The sequence below is a fragment of the Ambystoma mexicanum genome, chromosome 2p (genome assembly GCF_040938575.1).
Source record: "Ambystoma mexicanum isolate Mex_15411 chromosome 2p, UKY_AmexF1_1, whole genome shotgun sequence".
NCBI lineage: Eukaryota > Metazoa > Chordata > Amphibia > Caudata > Ambystomatidae > Ambystoma > Ambystoma mexicanum.
The window spans coordinates 1,255,300,076-1,255,323,043 of record NC_090923.1 but is presented as its reverse complement, the minus strand read 5'-3'; the positions used below and the strand labels follow the sequence as shown (position 1 = coordinate 1,255,323,043).

The following is a 22,968-nucleotide window of genomic DNA, read 5'->3' as shown; positions in this document are numbered from 1 at the left end:
TGAGAGAAAATGGTGAAATACATCTATTCGGTGGGTGCATGGGCAATCTTTTCCTGATTTTATACACAGTAGCAAAAAGTTAGCTTATTTCTTAGAGAAGACGGAATGCGATCTTAAGTGGCATCCCTTTGATGTGCCCGCCACTCACGCCTCCGCAGAATCATAAACCGAGAACAGGCACATATTGCACTGCCCACTGGTATAAATAACCAAGGTTGGGTGATCGATTGGGGTGGGTCCCATGGCTGGTATCTGGGTAAGCTTCCCTCAATCGTTCACAGACCTGACGGGGAATTGTGGACGGGTCTCGCAGGACCTGCTGGGAATATGGTTGCTTTGCACTCCTCGTGGATTGAGCCGAGCACTCTTTCCAGCACCTTCCACCACAGATGGGCAGGTATTGCAGGGTGAAGGTCGTTTTCAGGTGCTCCAAGGCAAGCACCCGACGGATGCCTGGGTCACAGAGAGTGGGGGAACACTGAGAAGGATCCGTTACCCACCCGTTATCCTTGCATCTTAAATGTTGTTTTGGAGTCAGTGGTTTGCTGACCCCACTCTTTGGTCTGCAGAGTGTCGGGGGTCAAGCAATGCCTTAGCCGGATCACAGGGTAAGGTGGGGTATAGGCTGGGACTGGAGCCAGAGTGCAGCTGTAGCTGGCTGCCTGCAGGCAACAATGCATTGCGCCAGAGCAGCCGTACCCCACCCATGACCCATCTGCCTGGCATTTACCCTGCTACCTACCCAGCTCGAGTTCAACTCCCAAAACAGAAGGAACAGAGGCAGATGCAGGCCAGACCCAGGGAAAAGTGTGACTTGCCTAATCCTGGCCACCGTTAAACCTTGAATCCCTACTCTACACAGCCCCAACAAACAATTGGTGCACACATGTCAGTTAGGCCACATATAGGGCTGTCTGGTAATGTAGGCTGGAGACCTAAGCCCATTCCCCCTGCCTACCCGCAGGCTGTACTGGAATTGTCTGGCAGATTAGGGTTTGAGTGTAGGGCCAACCCCTTCCCTGTGCTGGCCTGGTGGATTGAGCCTCTGGCCTAACCGATATCTTCCTGCGTGACAATGATAGTATGACGCAAGTGTGGCATGGGGTAGTATTACAGGGGTGTAGTGAAATTAGACTAGGCCCAACCCCCGTGCCAGGCGACAGTAGTACTCACTAGGTCATGGCATGGGAAGTACTACTGCAGACTGGTCTGGCAGATTGACCTAGAAAGGTCAAGTTCAGTCCAGAGGCACCACATCCACCACGGATTTTTAGGATAACCCGTGACTATTTAAATAAGCCCAATTTTGTTTCACCATGTTCAAATGTATTTAGTGTGTATCCTGAAAACATGGAGTGGATTTTTGTCTTGAAGATGGTACCCGGAAACCCAAAACTGGCATGATGATTTTCTGGCAGCAATGTGACCCTGATATGGAGCATTTCTCCAAAGCCGCCAATATGAAAATGGCATTGGGGCAAAGTAGCATGTGGCAATGTCAAAATGGCAGCTGATAATATTCCAATGCATCTTTAAAGAGGCACGACCATTTTCTGGGGGTTAATGTAAAAACAAGCACGACCATGTGCTTGACAGGGGAAAAACTAGGATGGCAATTTTAAACACCAGCGTGAACATGTGCTCAGTTGGGGCAAAACTGATGCCATTGTTTACGGAAGTAACTGTGGCTGTGTGAATTTGGCATTTACATTTTTATAATTGCAGTGTGGAAAGTGGCATGACAATGTGCCACTCAGCAACACTGGCACGTGACTCTTGAAGTGGATACAGCAATTCTATGGGCACATTATAGAACCATGACATCTGCTTAACTGGTGGAAACCTAGGATGGGACTGGGAGAACTAGCATGGGAATGTGTGAGTAACAGGGACAATTTGATCATGGATTGCCGATGTGGAAGTTAGCATGGCAATGTTTAAATCTTCAGGCTGGTACGCGAGCAGAGCTATGGCATATTTGAGTTGTGTTCATTTTCTAGCAGTTCTAAGCACTATTTGTGGTAAATGTATGAACAACGTGTATTTCACATTTTGAGCACTGGAAGGTGGTGCCAACAACGTGACGTACGTACTGCATCGGATTAGGAGAGTGTCCAAGAGACACTAACTAGTGCTGTCGGCCGAGACATCCAAAGTTGTCACGATTTTAATCTTTTGCTGAATCCAAAGGAGTACCAGTACCACGTTGATGATGGTGAAATGCTCAGGAGTTTTTTTACATTGTAATATATCTGACATTTTGTAGCACATTTCCAGATGACAAATTCCACATTTTTAGCCGTTTGCTCAACATGGCTGAAGGGTGCGCTCAGCGAGAAAAATATCACCGACTTATTTCCTAACAGCTGGCCGTTATACGAACACAAAATGTCAGAATGTTCGGTATTTGCTTGTTTCATCCAATAGGGAATTAATGTGCTGAAAAATAAAACATTGAAGAAGTTTGGACATTTTCTGAAGGAAAAGTGGTCTGAAACTTAAAGTTTGAAATGCCTTTGTAATGACTGTACTTCCTTGGCCCGCGCTCTAGGGCAAACGTAGTCTTCTTCCTGACAAAGAAACGAGCCATGCGCGAGCGAGTCATTTCCTCTGTGGAACAGAGCAAACCGCCATTTCTCGAACAGTTTACAGAGGGCAAATCATGCCTGGTGGCCTGCACGTGTGGTCTGTATGCTTCCCGTCAAGGTACACCCATGAGCACTTCGACACAAGCGACTTATGGCGGAATGCACTCTCCATATATGCAGGGGGAATGAGATGAACAGGATCCTGGATACATTTTGTATAACAGTTAAGGCAAAACATTGTATCACAACACAACTCATGAAATTCGGCAGGTAACAGAAGTGACGACCACCTTAACTAATTTTCTAAACAGCCTCGGGACTGCTATGCATCAAGAAAAATATATAAATGTTCTTTGAACCGGGGACACTCCTTTGTCAAATTTTTCACACCATTTCTGGATGGATATACACTAAACCAGCAAAAGGAATGTCTGCACGACTTTGTGTCCAACTTGTAGGTTGTTTGGCACAAATGTGTCCTGGCGGTTTTAAATGTGCGCATGCTTACAGGATAAACGTCCCCCCGCCACCCCTGCAAGGAAAAAGGAATGGGCTCAGTCCTGAAACAGCATTTTCCCCATATTTATAACTTTTCAACTGTTGGAAGAATTTGCTCTACATTTTGCAATCTGGGGTGCCAAAGGCGAGCAAATTGTTGGACACATTTCAACCACATATGTCTGAATAGAAAGTTTGCAAAAGTTATTGGTTCATTGGTTTCACTTTAACTAGTACAATAACAGCCATCCTATAATACCTATTTAAATATAAACATCATACACTTAGGTATGTTTCGTACTCAACTGATGCAATTTATCAGTGTTATGTTGCCCCCTGCAGTCCAAATGGCAAAGTGCACCTCTGTGTGCCCTTCCACTTCAACTATCATATTAATAAACAGGATGAGCACGGTTCTATGAGATCTCGTTCACTTTCCACTATCGCAAATATAATTTCAAGTTACTTCTGTCCTCCCCCACTTCTCTTCACACAGGGCACAGTGGTTCTAATGTTAATTACCGGCTCAACGTTTCAGCATCTAAAGAGCAAAACACTGTAGGACGAACACCTCCTCATGAGCTAAAACTGAAAGTAGGTGCTTCAATTATGCTACTCCACAATCTTAAGCCATCACAGGGATTCTGCAATGAAACAAGGTTGAGAATTACGCATCTACAAAGACACATCATAGTGGCCCGTGTAATCGATGGATTGAACTTAGATACTGTTCTTACAACGCACATACCTCCCATTCCATCTGATACAAATATGCCTTTCAAATTCAAACGAAGACAGTTTCCTATAGGTTTAGCATTTTCAATTACCATTAATAAGTCACTGGGGCTACGCCCCCCTTCCTGGAACCTATCAGTGATAATTCCGATATTTAAGAAGGGGGACTGAAGTGACCATATGGATTACTGACCAATATTGACCCTTAAGATATGCTAGAACGGCGTATGTCACGTCGGGAACAGCTAGTAGATATATATCATGCAGTCGACTTTAGCGACCCCATAGTTTTGGCTATGGTGGACTCCTTATAGGCAGAGCTTTTTTCAGAGGCTTATAACGTTGGTGCAATTCGAGCAGTCTTTACAAACATTCCCAAAAGTATACGCCCAACTCGACATTTTTTTGAAAGTTTCATGGGGCTGCAACGTTATTAACAGGGTCGTGCATTTTCCCATTTATTTCTCATAGAAGATAGTTTGCTCTCACTACAGCTCAAACCGATGGACAGATTCTAACCAAGCCTTTGTGAAACCCAGGGGTCTGGTCCAAAAAAACATGCTTTTGAAATTTTGCACAAATTCACGTAGTGGTTTATTTTAAATGTTCCAAAACTTGCCAATTACCAGTCAGTGATATCTGGGTTCAATTGGAACACTCTGTGGATCCACTTGCCAATTTGTAACCATTTCATTGGCTACCTGGTTCAGCGGACCCAGACTCACCTGCAAGTGTACACCCGGATAGTAGACCAAGCAGGGAGCAATAGGCTGGCTACTGAAAGAGCTGTTCTGGTTGGCTTTCAGGGGGGACCATTTTTTAGAGGGAGACCATTACAGCCTATGGATTTTTCAGCAGGGTCTGGCCAGACCCTGTGCATAAAAAGGCAGACAAATTGGCCTATTGTGCCGCTCGAGTTGTCTGTCCCAGGCCATAAAGAGGTATATGCCCCCCACAACTGCATAAAATGGTTGCATTGGCCTCAGCGCCAGCGGGCTACATCCACTCTTATCCCCAGTGGTCTGCCAAAACCCACCTGGTCTCCTGCAGATCGCCAATAGGGTCAAAGTGGGACAGGCCCAGAAGCCACTTTCTTCGGTTTGCCAGTGTCTGGGGCATTACTGAATACCATGCCCCGGGTAAAGTGGCCAATGACCAGAGCCATTGGCCGCATTGGGCTGCAAACTGGACACAGACCACAGTCAGTGGCTGCTTAAGGTGGCTTCGAGAGGCCCAGGGAATGGCCTTCAGGCAACTGGCAACGGATTCTGCACCAAAACCCTGTGAGTGACAACACCTTTCTATCAAAGAATCCCGGCGCCTGCTCAAACACAGAGAATCATCAGGGATTACTAATCTATGCCCCATGACTCTTAATATGTCACCATTTCACAAGTGTTGGTGTTTAAATGAGAACTGGAAGACTAGCTCACAATGTAGCTGAATCTATTCCTTGGATGGTCCTCTTCTTGCCAAACATACCAGATCCCCGAGTCACACATTCTAAGATTACAGAATGAATTGAATAAACTGAGAGACTTTATCTGTGTCCTGATTAAGACCTGAGCACTGCATTAGATGCACATTTCTTGGGGTTGGTAGGAGCTGCTGGATGTAGTTTTAAGACCCCTGTCATCGTGAGCATGTATGAGGTTAGGCATAGCAATACTGCATCCTCACCGACCCCCTACACCTTTTCCACCAGATGTTTCACAATCATGTGTTATTTGAGATAGTGTGTTGCATTCTGCAAACATATTTAAAAGAGTGTCCAACAAATCAATGTAAAAGGTCCCAAATCCTAATATTTTTAATTAGAACTAATAGTTGCACTATTGCTGGCATATGTTATTGATGCAGTAATTTCATGATTGACATGGTTGATTGACATTGCAGTTCCTACCCATCAAGATGTGGTGCGGTTGGCAAGCCTGAAGGTGTTGTACACCGAGTTTGGCCAGTACCAGCTATGGTGATTTCAGAGGGAATTTCGGGGGTGGAGGACAGGAGGGCTAAGGCCACGCCCTTGGAAAAATGGCCGCTTACCATAGCTGCACAATTGCATGCATTGGTCTTCAACAGGACGTGTCTGCGTCCTGCTGACTTGCCTGCTCCAGTGACACTACCCTGGCAGCCTTTAAAGGTCATGGACAGCTACATGGGTTTATCGTGGGAACAGACCTGCTGAACAGCCCTGTTTCTTTCTGTTCCTTAACTGAAACGCAGAGATGATCAGTGTTTCCCTCGAGTGCTCTCACCTGTCACCTCCCCATTATGCTCCTTCAGTTCATGAACCTTGGTCCACTTGGCACCGTCCTTCTTGTAGATGTGGACATCATGGGTGTTCGGGCAGAAGGCAATTTCTGTAGAACAAACAAGTTTTTTGTTAGCAGCTACAATTGTACTGACCGGACAGTCTACAGGATGAGTTCTCAACAGTACAAATGTTCGAAGAGAATTGCTTTTTTTTTTTTAAAACAAAACGAATATTTGAACTCACTCTCAGCTTTCTAATTCTACATTTCAGCAACAGTTCTTATGTGCACTTGCTTGTGATAAAACCTGGGACGAGGTGTTGCGTACTGTCCTAGGTTCACTGGACACATCTGGACCTCTCAATCATTTGACTGTCAAGACGGATGCAAAATGTCTTTATTTCTCTCCTTTTTGTAGAGATTTGTGAAGTGAGCCACTCAATCCTTTCTTAGGGACCACAATTTCCACTCTATCCATAACCTACCTACTCACACAGGGGGTAACTCTTTGGACCTCCTATTCATCTCCACCTCTCTCACAGCAACTAATACTACAGTCACACCATCCATATCTGATCGCTCAATTGTTTCCACCACTGTCTCCTTTCTACCCTCTGACCTTTCCTCACCACTTGCTTCACCCAATACTAAAAGGAAATGTAAATATTCCCCCATTACTCCCTATCTCTCTGACCTACAGTTCTCACTTTCCTTCACACCCAATGCCTCTTCTGCCAACACTGCCTTCTCCAGCTTCCAATCCTTACTATATGACTCAGTCTCCTCTCACTTCCCATTGCTAACTTTCACCCTCAAGTCTCAGCATCCTCAGCCATGGGTCACCCCATTCATATGCATTTGTGCCCAGACATGCTTCGGCTCCTGCGCAAGTGGAGTTGTACCCACTCGCATGAGGACCTGCAACTCTACCTCTCTGCCGTGAACTCTTTCAAGTACACTCTTGATAGAGCGATAAGGGAATTCTACCGAACCCTCATTGACTCTCATTCCAACCATCTTCACCAGCTGCAGGGCACCCTAAACTCCCTCCTTCTAAGTCCATGACGATCAACGCCAATCTCACAGCTAATGGCCTAGCTGAATACTTTGCTGCAAACATTTCCAGAATTAGAGACTCTAGCCTGACCTTCCTCACACTCCTTCCTCCTACATTTAACACTCTACTATCACCCTCTGCCTCCATCTCCCACTTTAGTCACACTAATCCTGAGAAAAGTCCTAGGTCTACTGATGAGGGCTAAGCCCTCTTGTGCCCAATCAAACCCTCTTGCTCCTCAGCTAGTCACGCCTATTTCCCCTTTAGTAGCCTCTCCGCGCGCTGAACTCTTTAACCTGTCCTTCCACTCTGCTTGCTTTCCCTCTGTTTTCAAGACAGCCACAGTCATCCCTCTCCTAAAAAAGCATGGGGCTGACTTGAACCTACCAGCTAACTTTCTCCCTGTCTCTCTCCTTTCTGCACTACGCTGAAGTGCTTTAAAGGGTTGGTTCAACTGTCTTACCAATTTCTTAGCCATCCACAACCTTTGTGACCCCCTACAAGCATGTTTCCTCTCCTGTCACTCGAAGGAAACTGCTCTCATGAATGTGTTCAACTTCATTGCCTATGCCAAGCACTCCAACGTATCCTCTATCCTAATTCTCCTTGACCTGTCTGCTGTCTTTGACACTGTTTATCGCTTTGATCTCATTAATACTCCCAATCTTCTTGGGATTCGCGATCGAGCCCCTGCCTGGATTGAATCCTATCTCACCAATTCTCTGTCTCCTGGAGCAACAATACCTCTCCACTCACTCCTCTAACTGTTGGTGATCAACAATGCTCTGTCTTGGGTCTGCTCCTCTTTACACTCTACACCTCTGCTCTTGGAGCACTAATCTCCTCCTTTGGGTTCTTGTACCAACTCTTCGCGGACGACACCACATCTTCTCATTTTCTGAACTCACATCTTCTCCTTTCCTGAACTCTCATCTGATCGTGCTAACACATTTTTAACTGCCTCTCTTCCTTTAAATATTGGATGGCTTTTCACTCTCTGATGTTAGACTATACCAAAACAGAGGTGATCTTGTTCCCTGCCAGAATCTCTCTCCCATCTGTTCATCCACTTATCCAGTTCCCACCTGAGACTCTCCCCTACTTCAGCTAGAAACCTTGGCATCATCTATGACCCTTCTCACACCTTCTCTACTTTCATCTCCAAAATTGGAACAGCGGCTCGCCTCAACCTCCTAAATATAAGGAAAACAGGCACCTCCTTCCTTTCAACACCACCAAGCATCTCTTAACCACTCTGGAGTTCTCTAACTGGGTGCCTGTGCCAGCATCCTCTGGTCTCCCCAGCAATGCTTTCTGTCCCTTCAACAAGATGATCATTAACTTTGCTACTAGGACTCTTTGAACTCCCTCACTTCACACCTACTTCCCTGCATCATCACCAGGCTGGATGGCTGATGATTCAATACAGGGTCAGATTTACATTTCTTTTACTGGTTCACAAATCTATCCACGGTAAGGCCTGTGAAGGCATCATGAAGCAGACACAGACAACAGGTTCAAGGTTTGGTCCAAAACGTTTTAACTTTAAAATCAGAATGTAGTAAGGCCTAACTTGCCCTATGCTAAGGTGGGATTTCCCTACCTAACGAAAACTAAAGCAAAGGTCTGTCTGTTTCCAAAACCTATACTGGTCCTCACGTCTAACTGTATACAATGTGTAGGGATGTCAGCATCAAAACAAATAGTGTTCAAAGTAAAGTTGAGAGCTTCTTCCAGCTCTTGGCTCGTAATCAGATTCCGCTTCTCCAAGTTCAAAATAGTTTAGAAGGCATAGGGGTTTCCTTCCCCACAAGTTCAAATCTTCTAGCTTTTCAAAACAACAATTCCTTGGGACACTTCCCAGCTCTTATAATATAATTACTTTCCACTAGTTCACATAGGCAGTTCAGTCTCTTGACTTCAAAACCATATGTAGGTTCTTGTAAAACACAAGCTTCTTGATGGGTGCTTTCAGTGTTTTTTCCATACAGGGGTGCACTCAGTCTAGGCGCAGTTTTCAGCCATATGGTCCTCCCATTACAGGTCACTTAACCGATACCCCATCTTGGCTACTTTCCATCAGCACTGTACCACTGTTTCTGCTTGACAGTGATGCTTGATATATTCACCTGTGTCACACTCTGCTGACACTGTACCATGGCTTGTTTGGCAACTATGCATGTATTACACTTGCTTGCACTCTTCTGGCTCTTGCCAATGCATGTTTCCTCATGAGATACAGTTCCTTGAATTCTCTTGGCTTTGCCAAAGTTTGATTTCTCATATAATGCAGTTCTTTGTATTTGACAGATTCAAAACTTTCTTTCACTCTGCTCAATATTCATGAGTGCTCAAAACGTGCTCTCATTCCGTTCAGTATTCAAAAGCACCTGTTTTTACGTTCCCTTCATTCAGTATTCAAAAGTGCTTATATTTGCTTTCACTTTATTCGGTTTTCAAAAGTACTTATACTTGCTTTAATTTCGTTTGGTATTCAAATCAATGTTCATTGCCTGCGTTGCACATTCGCCTGCCAAGCCAGTGTCCCCCCTTCTTGGTACAATCACCGGTGTGAGCTTAGGGCTTCTTTGCGAGGGCCTCAGCCACCATGAGTTCTCTTCTTCCCGTGCAGCACCTCACTCTTTCTCCTAGCGGCTCTCCATGGCTCCGCTCACTCAGCGATGCTCCTCCTGCAGTGCAGGACTCTTACGACCGCTGCACTCGGCCACACCAGTCTCCATCTTGCAGTCTGTCACCAGCTTCCAGAGTCCTTCAGCTCTGCTTCCTGCTGCATAAACTCTTGGTGAATGTTGTAAGGGAAGAACAAGGAAAGGGTCGGCAATAGCTTACAAAGGCTTGAGGGATAGAGAGTTTGTTATGAAAAGGCAATGGGGGATACCATGTCTCACCTAAGGACGTCCTCTCCCCAAGTCTCCTCCACCCAAGTGATCCTCCCTCGCATATCCGCCCCCAGGGTCAGGATCAAAGAGCAATGGCCTTTCCCTGGTCACCCGAGTGGAAAATATAGGAGGAAAAGAAGTGAGCACGCCCTCAGTTTACTTACAGGCCCCACTGTATCTATCCTCCTCTATCCAACTCTACAAGTCTTCTCGTAATCTGTGCTCTGCCTCCTCAACTACCCTTGTGGGTTCTCAACCTCCCTGTGCTTCCTCTCGCTATGCCCTTTGTCTCTTTTTGTTCCACTTGCATGCAATTATCTTCCCCAGGCAACCGAGAAACAGACCACATTGATTTGTTCAAAACCAAACTAAAAGCATACATTCTCGCTTGCATCTTGCCATCTTAACTTACCTCTCATCTGCCTGATAGCTAAAAAATGTTCCTTGTGTCTAACCTGCCTAGGTCTCTCACTTCCTCTGCCTCCACTACAGCACTTCACCCATCATGGTCACATCCTGAGTAGAGCTGGCCATACCACATACCTGCACTTAAATGTCCAATGTTGGTTGTCCTTAATCTAGGTATGTTCACTTATGTAGTGTCCCCGGTGACTGTTCCATTTACCCCCCTCCACAACCTGGTCAGAATGTCCCTCAAACTCACCCCATTGTATGAAGCTCACTCTTTCCCGTCAAATCGGATTTCTTATCGCTTGTATGTTCTTTTGTGATCAAATGAGCATTGTCCTTCCTGTATATAAGTAAATACAGAAATCTAAACATGGCGCGAAGGCTTACATGTGCCCCTCTTCCCCTTAATTTCCTATGGTATTTACTGGAATCTAGACTTTTCTGGAGCTGAGTGGAGTAGGTTTAGGGAGGATCTGGCATCAGTCTCCACAGACACGAAAGGTATTAAGGCAGACATGTTGTAAGTCTCTGATACCACAACCCAAAGCAGTGATCAGAAATTGGATTCTCCACTAAGGTTTATCCAATGGATAATGCCATATTTGTAGTTTTTCCCACCCAGAAGCCTTGAGGTCATCACTCTTATACTCTGCAAGGGCTTCCAGGACTACCTTTTGAACCACCTGAAGAAAGTACAAAATACTGCAGCTAGGCCTCGGCTGAGACCGAAAAGGTGGGAACACATCACCCCAGCATTATGGACCTTCACTGGCTTTCAGTCAAATTCAGGAGACAATTAAAACACTCTTCATTGCCCCCACACAGTCTTCCACTGCATTGGTGACACTGAAGACATTCACTGTGTGTGTCCTGGGCATTCCACCAAAGCAGCGCGTGTCTCAGTCACCCAGTGCGAAAACAAACACCCAGGAGAGGCCTTATTTTCCGGTGTGGACACTAGTGGTCTGGAAAGCCCCTGCCACACCGCTTAGCATAGAGAAGTACCAGCTGACCTTTCAGAAATGAAAACATTTTCTTTAGCAGGCTATAGGAAAAAAATCATTCCATTATAGTTAATTCATGCGAGTCCCGGAACTAACTCAAACTTCTGAAACAGCCCAACCCTGCAACAACAAATCTGTTGACGACGAACATCACTACGTAGAACGAATAACACACCTCATTAATGGACGGCCCAACTACAGGACATACCCTGGACGTCCCATTCCGTCCCAGTGAAATCAGAGACCTCAGACACACAATAAACTAAAAACAAGCGAGAATTCCTTGTTATATTGCTTACTCATCTGGCGCTGCAAAAAAAAAAAATAATAAAAAAAAAATCACATTCGTGCCTAGATAAACATCCTTCAACTAGGACAATTCTGCAACAGGACACACGCCAGTTGCTCGCCTGATCTCACTAAATTCTTTTAAGTCTCAGTCACTTAAAACATAGAAAAATGGCCTGTTGGGTCTGCCAATTTGAACCGGACCAGCCACAACACACATCTCCTTGCACCAGGATATCATCCCTAAACACATCCACAGCTGAAACCGGTCATGCTCCGGATCCTCTCTGAAATCACAGAGAACATGTAAGAGACCCTTCTCGGTGACAGCTTATGCGCAGTTAGACAGATCCCTCTGCATTACCAAACATTCTAGAATACGACTCATGTGATACCTGCACAATGCTGATGGACATGGACAATGACAATCACAATCAACATCTCTCTCCCTCTCTCTCCCTCTCCCCCTCCCTCCCTCTAACGCTCCCTGCCTCCCTCTCCCTCCCTCTCCGCCTCCCTCTCTCTCTCTCTCTCTCTCTCTCTCTCTCTCCCACCCAAGCTATGCCCTTTCACACACCCACCACTCTTCTTTTTTGCTCACTACCCCAAACTGCACAATCCACAGGGTGAATCTCGCGTGTACTCATCAGGACATGAGGACACATAGGGCATGACTATGCCAATACAAACACATGCTCAAACCCAGGGGTATGCAAGCTGTAGCCCTCCAGCTGTTTGGGGCGGCGACTATGATCCCTAACCATTGACTATGCCCAACTCACCTAGAATCTTCCCCAACCATTGACTTTGCCCAACTCACCTAGAATCTTCCTTAACCATTCACTATGCCCAACCCACCTAGAATCTTCCCCAACCATTGACTTTGCCCAACTCACCTAGAATCTTCCCCAACCATTGACTTTGCCCAACTCACCTAGATTCTTCCCCAACCATTGACTTTGCCCAACTCACCTAGATTCTTCCCCAACCATTGACTATGTCCAACCCACCTAGAATCTTCCCCAACCATTGACTTTGCCCAACTCACCTAGATTCTTCCCCAACCATTGACTATGTCCAACCCACCTAGAATCTTCCCTAACCATTGACTATGCCCAACTCAACTAGAATCTTACGGGCAAACAGAAAGCGTACCTAGGATCTGCATGCCTCAACCCCTTGTTTCTCATCTTGTCTTTCCCTCGGCTCCAACACTCAAGTGGCAAAAGCCCACCAAAATGGCAGGCGTTGCAAGGCCCAGTTACATTACAGTAACATCAAAATCGCAGGAAGAGAAAAAGGCAGTTCCACTGATGCAAAAATATTATGAAATAACACAGGTCACAATGTGGATGGTGTTTCCTTTGACCCGAGCACAGAACTGAAAACCAACGTGTCAGGATCAAACCAGGAAAGATGGGAGCCATTCCTGTTTAACGAGGTGATCGTACCCTTAAACTAGAACACTAGGCCAAACACTCAGCCCTCTGGGAGTGAGATACAGACACAGGCTCGGAAACCTTTCAGTGAGCAATTGGTAGTGTGGGCATTTCCACCCTCTTTTTAATCCATCTGCCTATGCAAAAATGTGGTGTCTGATTGCTCTGCGTGGTCACGCACTGGGCTCACTAGTGGCAAGTTATGATGAAAGATCTTGTGTGAGCAAAGGGGTAGAGGAAGGAATGAATGGGCACAGCTGTTTTTCTTACTTTAATATGTATTGTGAAAGTTAGAAAGAGAAGTTATTTGGTCCTGTCGCCAGTTGCCTCCCTGTTTGCGAGGGGTGGTATGAATTAATGGTAAACAAATGACTGGATTGGTTATTCCAGTCCGCTGGAAGGACCTGCATGGAAAACGCCACTAATTATTTCTTCAGTTCATTTCATTGTATATTCATTAAAGATTCTTCGAAAACATGATTGGTTCAAATGAAGTTTATATTTATTATTCAATTTCACTTCCTAGTAGGCCTGTTGCAAAGATTATGTTGTCCAATGCATTTTGGTCTATTCCAGACCTCCTTCAGGGACTGTATCCGTATTTCTTTGACTTCTTGGCCTTGTTTATGCGTTTTCTGGTTTGGAAAGAATTTCCAAATTTTATATCCACTCAAGCTTTTTCGCCTTTAAATGTTGTTCTATAGTAACAGACATGATCTTCATATAATGGTTCATGCTGAGTAATCTGTTCTTGTTGAATCTTGAAGCAGCAGGGCACCTCGCTCGCTGAGCAAAGGGGTAGGGCACCCGCTCCAAGGGAAACAGCCTGAGACTACGCAACTTATGATGCATGTTCTTGTGGGCAAGGTAGCAATGACTTACAATAACCGCTGACATAAGCCACTCCCACAGGGATGACCTTGTGCAGAAAGTGAGGCCACGCTCTGAAAGTTGACCTGGCGCAGAAAGAATGCTATAGCTACTCAAATCGCCTTACCCTTCTGGCTCCCATATCAATCTGAACTTTCTTCTTCTTCTTAATTACCGAATGCGTGGGCGGACCCACACAGGCACTTCCCCATTCAATAGGATGATGTGCACCAACCCACCAATCAACACATAGCCCACATAAAATCACAACTCCTCCCATCGCGCCCCGTCTGTCTCACAAAATCCAACAAGTCACCTCCCAGCAAAGCCTTCCCACTCATCTCAGCCACATCCAGCGCAGACAACCGAACGCTCATCAATTCTCTCTCCACAACATCTCTCACACCTAAGCAAAAAATGTCCCACAGTCTCAGGCACCCCAAACACTGCACAGTCCCTCGACTCATGCTTCCCCACTCGATGCAGACAGTCATTCAGCCCCACATGACCCATCCTCAACTGATTCAGCATCACCTCCTCCCCCCTCCTCTTGCCCTGCACTTTGACTCCCCCCCGCCCCTCCCAGACTCACGTGTTCTGTCCTTGTTCCAGGCGTGGCAGCTGATAGGCTCCAACTGGAAGCTGTAATAGCTCATGGCTCTGAAAGAGAAGAAGCACGAGAGATAAGCAGCTTAATCGGGCAGCGCATACATGTTCCCACCGTGACAAAGGAAATGCATGTAAAAGCACCACCGCTGCACGACTGCCCGCAATATCACGCGGAGGGGGGTTGTTTCCACACGGGTCCCATCGTATTTATGTGCAGAAGCTATTTTAGGCTTGCCTTGCCTGCAATCAGAGTGCAACCCTCTCAGGTTCCCAGAGAAACACCCCAGAAAACCAGCTTGTTTAAACTGACAGATTACTGACTGAAAAATAGTCCCCAGTTTTCTACTAGCAAAACAACATTAATGTTTAGCTCAACCTCTACCAGTAAAATAAAAAGCAAGGGCGAGCAGCGCTTGTTCCAGTATTACTGTTCCAGTCAAACAGTGGGTTATGATCTTGCAGCAGCCACCCAGCTGTTGGCGATTGGTTAGCATCACACATCAATTAAGAAGGTTTCTTCTAATATTTTAGCCTCAAATCACTTTTAGCAGAATTGCTTACTCTGTTTGCTTTTTTTTTAAATTGCAAAAAGCATGGGAGACCTCCTGCAGAACCCCCTCATCTCTTCCATTCCCCCTTTCTATATTCCTAACCCAAGCCCACCCCCATCTTTTTGTGGTAAAACATGTGGCAGTGTCATTCTGCAAAATGATAATTAGGCAAAAGTGAGGATTACCTGAAACACTGCTATAACAACAGAAACATTATATCCTATGTCAGTGAGTTGGTGCTTACTCTGTGCATCAGAAAACATGTGGCCTTCTTTGCATATATTTTATTGTTTACTTTGGTCAGTTCAAAATAAAAGGTTGCCTCCAGATACATAGTGGTCGAAGACCGTGCATGAAAAGAAGTAGTGGAACCATGCTCCCTGCTGGCCTGCACCCACTCCCCACAAACCCCATCCCACGTGCAATCCAAACCCTGAAACACACCTGCTATTTAAGGGAGTGTTCAGTGCACTGCACGGAAGTGCAGGTTTCAACTGCTCCCTACAACGAAACCATTCCGGTTTCTGTATAAAATAAAAGTATAGGAACAGTAACACTTAAAAAAAAGAAATGTAGAGGAGCACCGATGCCGCCGACTTGAACCACTGCAGTTATATTGTAGAAGAAGAGGTTTTTCTCCTCATGTCTTTTTCAGAAACTTCAGGGGGTGGGTTAGAACTTTGCTTTGAAGTATTTTGACCCATGACAAATGTCCTTAAAAGTTGGATGCTGGAGGATGCTTGTGTGGCACTCCTCCTCACGGATAGTCACTCAATTGCTACGATGATTCAAATCCTTGGTAGATGTGAACTATTCATGGGTAGATAGCATCCTACTTATTTGGTGTACCTAATTTCTATTATAGTGAGACTGCGCGATAGGCACACACATTTGTTGTGCTTTCTCGGAAATGTTTGTGGGGATACAAGGGCGCCACCACACTTGTGTGCACGCAGCATAGTCAGAGCTCTGTCTACCATTGGGCTCTTGGCACAGTTAGGGAAAGCGCTCTGGTGCCCATACTCTAATGAATTACTGGCTCCTACATGAGGGCTTAGGCTCAGAGGGCCTGTGTGGCCACGACTTTACCTGCTGGTCCTGAGCCATAGGGCATCTAATACACAATACTGCCGGATGGAAAGAGCTCGAATGTGACGAGAGCTTGTGCATGGTAAGAAAAGTGCAGCCTCACCTGGTGCTTCCAGTAACACAGCTTGTCTGCGTCTCCTTGACCAGTGCCCAGTGTGTGTACACATCACAAAGGGAAGCTTGGAATGCAGCCATTACAGGTGGCTAGAGCCTCCGTTCCGAGCTTGCTGATTGGCTAGAGATGTGCAAGCTGGGAGAAGAACAAAGGCCAAGAGGAGAATGTTGGCTTCTACTGTGTTTACAGCCTGGATTCTGGGTCTAGCCCACTTTTCGCCAAATGCATTTTGGCCAGGTTTTTGCACGCAGTTTTGCAGCAAAATGCATTTGGTAAGTGGGGATAAGTTGTATATGGGGGTGGGGATAGTAAGGGAGGGTGCGGGGGTCAACCCTCCGCCTGCATTTTGCCGCAAAAAAGTGCACAGTTCGGCAAAAATACATTAGGCAAAAACATTTGCAGCAAAGGTCGATAGAATTGGATTCTGCACTTTCGGATTATCTAAAGAGAAGGAAGCGGCTCTAACTGGGCTTGAACACTACATGCCAATGGACTGAAACATAGTTTCCTCTGGTGAGCATGGATCTTCTGGGAGCTGTACCCAGGCTTCAATTGTAAACCAGGCGGATTTTCCTTCTTCTTGCCCTTTTGGCAAGGAGTCTTGCACGCCTGCCCTGTGAACAGATACACAGCAGATGTTCCCCATCGAGAGCTATTTCAAAGGATGCTTTCTTTTGAAGCAAACCTATATGCGGCGGGACTCATTTATCGGGGCCTGGCCTGGATAAATCGAACCTACCGCGTGCCCCTACTCCAGGAAAAGAACAAAGGTGTGAACAATCACGTTCGATCTCTCTCAGGGATGCTTCAGGTAAACAAAGGTAGATGGGCCTGGATTCTCAGGTCTTTGCTCTCTTTCCAAAAGCGTGTCGCTATTGGCAAGATCAAAAAGAGAGAAACAATGTGGGCCTTTTAATGGGGGTTCTAAGGAGTTTCTGGCGCCATTCTTTCCTATTACCCATGCACCCCTACACCCCCAACAGTCAAAAGGAGGCTTGCAATCCCCGTCAAAAATCCAGTATCTCCAATATGAGATTGTAGTTATGCTTGAATTCTTCCAGGAATTAGCAGCGCTCGGAGGTGGAGGTGCCGTAGTCACCACCGGCAAAGAAACAGGCGTACAGCACGAGATGACCATTCGAAAAGGGCACGATTCAAATGAATTAGGGACATTCATTGCTCATCAATTTTTGCAAGTACTTCCGGCAACGTGGGGATGTCGTCATAAAAAGTGCAGGTTCATATTATCCCAGGCCCTGCAAGAAATCCTGCACTAGGACCTGGATAGCAGGCATTTGCTGGCCGGAACTTGATCCGTCTGGCTATCAAAGTGCACAATGACAAGCGGGAAGGTGATTAAAAGGGCCTTTTCAATTAAAATTCCTAAAACAAGACAGCACTTCAGGCCAAGATCACTGTACTAATAGAAGACCTTGTGGTAAGTGTTCAGGGAACTTGGCATAGTCCAAGATAACACAGATGAAACCTGAATTGAAGCTCAGGCACCCTGACCACTGTTCCAACACCCAAACTATAACTCACATCCGGACCTTTATTCGCATGCTGCAATGGATGAATGTGTGAACGGAAACAGCCCCAAATGTATCACAAAGTACCAAGCATTTACCTGATGCATGCAACTCCTACGCAGACGCCATAAAACACACTCCTTACAGAGTGAATCAGGAAAACAACATCACCCCTGCCAAGCCGCAGTATATTCTTAAATGTAGTTGAAAGCCTCCACTTTACAGATCGGTGATGATGTGCTACCTGGAACAAATGAATATGTCTGGCTTACACCAATCAAAACAAGCACTGACATGGCCACCACTTCTGGCTTTTGTGCAGGCATGAGGAAGGTGCTTGCCAGGTACTGCCATAACGGTACTTCCTTGCCATACGACGAGTACCTCAGTATACAATGTCAGTGCCTGGCAAATGCCTATCCTTTACCTATGTACAAGCTAAAATTGTTGGCTTTGATAATGCTTGTTTTTATCAGGGCTTCAGTGCAAGGAACAGATGTGAGGACATGCATATTGTGTATGAATCAAGTGGCTGAGACACAGTTGGTTAAAATATTTTTATTACACCTGGAGCACCTTTGGAACAGTAATGAACCTACTAACTCCCATAAGAATGCTTAAAAATAACAATAACAGGCCCTAAACAGCACAACATTTGATGTTACTGTTTGTTAGAGCTAGCTCAAAGAGATCCCATGAGATGTATTTTGGGGCGGGTAGGGGCAAGAAGTGGGTGGTATACGGATATATAGATTAGCATGGCCATGACAAGAAAATGGCTGGGTAAATAACCAAACAATATGTTCAAGCTGTATGCCCCCTCCTCCTATCCCACCCCCTCTTATCTGGACTGAAATGCAATGGTTTATAGGTGGTGCTAAAGTACAACCAAAAAGCCAAAAGTAAAATATCAAGCATGGCCTTCAACGCACTAGTGACTATATACTGTTCATTTTGGGATAATGTTTGCCCAGTGATATGTAAAATTAGCCAAGTAGATTTACTGTTGTACTTAAGGGAAATATTATTTTAGCAAAAAAATGTGATTTATCGAATGAAGCTCTTTTATGGCAACTATTGAGAATTACTATTGTAGCTCGTAAGAAGGTCACAGCAAAAAGGAAAAAGAATAAGGACACTAAATCCGTCTTATTTATTTGATTCACTTGCGCGCAGAAGAAATAACAAGCTTGCAAACAAATTGCCAAATGCGCCTTGCCATACACAAATGCTGCAAAAGACGGCGGCCAGGCCATCAGTGGACATGCATGGGGTTCAGGACTCTTGGGGAAAGTAAGTCTGCACACTCAGATGAGGACTTAAAACCACCATTTACTGGAAAACATCTGACTGTCTTATACATGGAATAACTGGCAGGCCTCAAGCCCTACCACTAATTTGCTCGGACTTTCTACTGCACCCCGAATTTAACTAACTCCCGGGGCGAGCTCTTGCCCATGAAACCCGCACACACGATTAGCTAGAAATTAGCATTGCAGGTGGATCTATTTAGAAATATGAAGTGTATTTTAAAGGGTGCATCACAAGGTCATTCTTGGATGGTAACTTTTATCTGGTTCTTTTGTTGTCAAATATATCAATACAGAATAAAAATTATGAAGACTGAAATTTGATTTGATCGAAATCTCTTACATTGTGTATGACACAACTGCATATGAGGGCCATTCAACACATTGTCCAGCCCGTCTCTCTTGCCGCTTCATAGAGCAGTTAGCTGATGGAGCGAAAGTTTCTCAGGGCGAAAGGTGAATGGAAGGTGTTGAAGCCACGAGTACGGCTTTTACGCCTACCATTCACACCACGCCACATTGTCATTCATTTGTATGGCAGAGAGGAGGGGCAGAACGCAACTTGGGTTTCCGCTTCCTCCCTTCCACTCCTCCATACAAATGCCCCAGCATTTGCGCCAGCAAACATTTTCATGCCAGCGTGAATTCTAGGGATCCCTGTGGTGTCTGCTGGCTTTTTTCTCCAGCATAAAGCAGGCACAATTCACAATAAACTCTACCTGCAATGCGAGCATGATAGGCAGCGTTTACTCATTTGCACAGCGGTGTACGCTGACTTTTGCCCTACACATTTGCCCTCTGCCATGCAAATGACAAAAATGTGGTGGCGCGGTGGCGCCTACGCGTATCTCTACAGGTAATGGCTTCCAGACGCCAAATTACAAGCTCTTTGAAAACGAGCTCCTATATTATCTAACGACACCAGATCCCAGTTCTGGGCTTTCTTTTCTCCTCCAGTGCGTTCTTGGAGTACTAATGTTGGGTAACTTCTTTCAAATAAAATGAGCTAAATTAAAAATAAAATAAAAGCCAAACCGAGGACTGGAATAAGGTTCCAGGTGTCAGGGAATCAAAGTGCAACATTTAACATTTAAAAAAGAGGCAGTTACTCTTGATGGTGTCATATGCAGCGCCCATAAGAAGGTGAAGCCGTTGCTATGTAGACTATGTGGGCTGTGGCATGTATTGACAGTGCACACATGGTTATCTTTTGTGCCCATTTGTGGTATGTTACATCCACGGTTTTAGCATCACAAACACTGGACTGCTAATCAGTCTTAGTGTTGCAATTCAATGAAATATTTCTTCTCTTTCGATGATGCAATGGAAAGAGAAGATGACAGGAAGCCTCTACCATGGCAATATTGTTTTGCCCAGAGGGTGTTTGCTCCAATTTCCCATGTCAAAGGAAGACGGTCGGCAGTGGGAGAAAGAAGATCCTTGCTTGCCTATGGCAGCAGAAGCATGGGCGTAGGACATGGGGGGCATAGGGAGGACAAATCCCTCCACAATTTTAAGTGGGGGGATACAATGGCATTTATCCCCCCAGTTTCCCCCAGTTTGTTTGTCTCTCTGCTGCACCAGTTTGTGTGTCTGTAGCATGTCCCTGTGCAGTGATGCGTGCAAACGTCAGACTCTGAAGTTTTCACGCAGTTCAGACAGTCAGCAGCAGCGCCACGGCCTGGGTATTGGTAATGGTAAACAAGATTCTTAACTCTGCTGTGCAGCTCGCTGGTGCGTTCCCCCTTCCCCTCCCCCCGCGCCTGCGCATTTGGAGCATCACATGCCCAGGCCGGCATACTGCACGTGCCCCTGCAAAAGCGCAGCCTCAGCTTCAGAAGTCACTAGCCAGGCAGCGACACATGCTCCTGACTAGCGTGAGAGAAGTGTGACTCTGCCGACCTCCTGGAGACTGGAGTCCTGAGGAGAGGCCTCACACTTACTCAGCCAACTAAGTAAGGTAAGTCAAGTCAAAGTGGCCCCAGGCAGGTGTGTTTGCGTGCAGGGGTGCCACAGCAATGCAATCCTGCCCGTTTAGTCCATGTTTAGAGTTCAGGAAAAGCCAGCAAGCCCCTTAATTCGTCCCACTTGTTAATTAATTTGCACGTGATAAATTGTAACACTTCCCCGGCTTTCCTGTCTGGCACCTTTAAAGATGCATAAAGTGGTGATGGCGTCGAGCGGGGGGCGGGGTTTGTGCGGCACGGTTTCTCACCACACAAACCTGCACTGCTCGTTCACACGCTGTGGGTTTAAGCAAAACATTGTGCATAGATGTGAAGTGTGAAGAGCCTTTGGCATGGGTGATGGCTATGTCAGGTGGACACTAGAGATAAGAGTCACTGCGTCTGGGGCAGGGCCAAAGACCATACCTAGGAACATTCCTTGTGGAATACTGCTCTTTGAACTTTAGAAACTTGGAAGAGATACAACGATAGCTTTCCTGTAATTAGGAAGGCTTATAAGTTCATGAATGGTACATCGCCTCAGGTCATATACGAATCCGGGAAACAACATGGACCAAGATGTGCCACAAGTCATTTCTCTTGCAGGATCTCACTTCCCAGCCTGGATATGGAAATGATTTAGCTTTTTAAAGGGGATTTAAATATTGCTCTTTTTGACTACTCATTCTGAAGTGCATGCACGCTAGTCATCTTCAATTTTCTTTGCATTTCTATGAAACTCGTGTGTCCTCCTGTGTAATGAGTTGTGGGGATTTCTGAAAATGGTGTTTCCTTTTTTAGTCACTACATAGCATGCTAAAATAGGTGGACGAGGTGGTTCTGAGAGTCCAGATCCTGTAAAGATGCCGGCTCATCACATAGGCTACCAACGCTACTTACTCTGGTGAGTAATGGAAGGGCCTAATGCAGGAGTTCCGACTCCCTTGCTCCATCATTGAATATTGGCCAGGGCTGATGGGAGTTGTAGTCTAAAATACTCTAACAGCCAAAGTTTACAAATGCCTGGCCTAAAGAGTATAAAAGCTCAGTTTTCCTACCTGCTGTTTTGTTGTGCTATGGTATGGTACACTGTGATATGTTTTGCTTTAACCTCAGATCGCATCCTGTGCCATGTCTTGCTATGCTATCCTGTTTTGCATGTGCTGTATTATGTTGTGCTTTGTTGTGGTATGCTATTCTGTGCTATGTTCTAATTTGCTGTTTGTGCTTTCCTGTACTCTAGTGTGCTTTTCTAGTATACCCTAAGTTGTGTTGCCTTATGCTTTTCTATGGGGCACAAAATTTGCACTCAAACCAAGCCATTGGCAAGTGATAGTTCCCGGCGAGTAAGAATTTACATGTCGAGACCCGAGGGGCACGAGTGCATTTTTAAGACTGGCTATTAGCTTGCAACTTGAAATCTTTACACAACCATGCTATGCTATGCTGCGTGATGTTGTTCTTTGTAAAGTCATGTTCAGGGGTGTTGCTGGGGGGGGGCTAAGGTGGCTATAACCCCTGATCTTTTGGTTCTAGCCCCGGATAGAATCTCAGGAGCTACAGCCAAAAGACTAGCTAGCCCCCAGTCCCAACAGTTCTGACATCAGCTTAGCCCCGGGTCTTTTCCAAACCTAGCAACTCCCCTGGTCATGTTAAGGAGTTTTATTCGGGGCTTCTAAAAAAAAAAAAGGCCGATTGATAGAGCCTCTTATCAACCAAAGATACGAGATAATGTCTTGCTGTCAGAATGTGAAAAGTTGCTCCAGTCCAATGC

At 45.6% G+C, this 22,968-nt stretch overlaps 1 protein-coding gene across 2 annotated transcripts in view; it reads right to left on the bottom strand.

The window, feature by feature from the left end:
- The window catches only part of ARPC1B (actin related protein 2/3 complex subunit 1B), a 174,798-nt gene that overhangs the window by 78,113 nt on the left and 73,717 nt on the right, over window positions 1–22,968 (bottom strand). For both annotated transcript variants that reach the window (XM_069645562.1, XM_069645563.1), the window contains exons 4-5: window positions 14,638–14,705; window positions 6,080–6,184 (exon numbers count right to left, since the gene is read on the bottom strand). In XM_069645562.1, coding sequence (XP_069501663.1) covers window positions 6,080–6,184; window positions 14,638–14,701 — 169 coding nt within the window. In that variant the 5' untranslated portion in view covers window positions 14,702–14,705. The remainder of the gene's footprint in view (window positions 1–6,079; window positions 6,185–14,637; window positions 14,706–22,968) is intronic.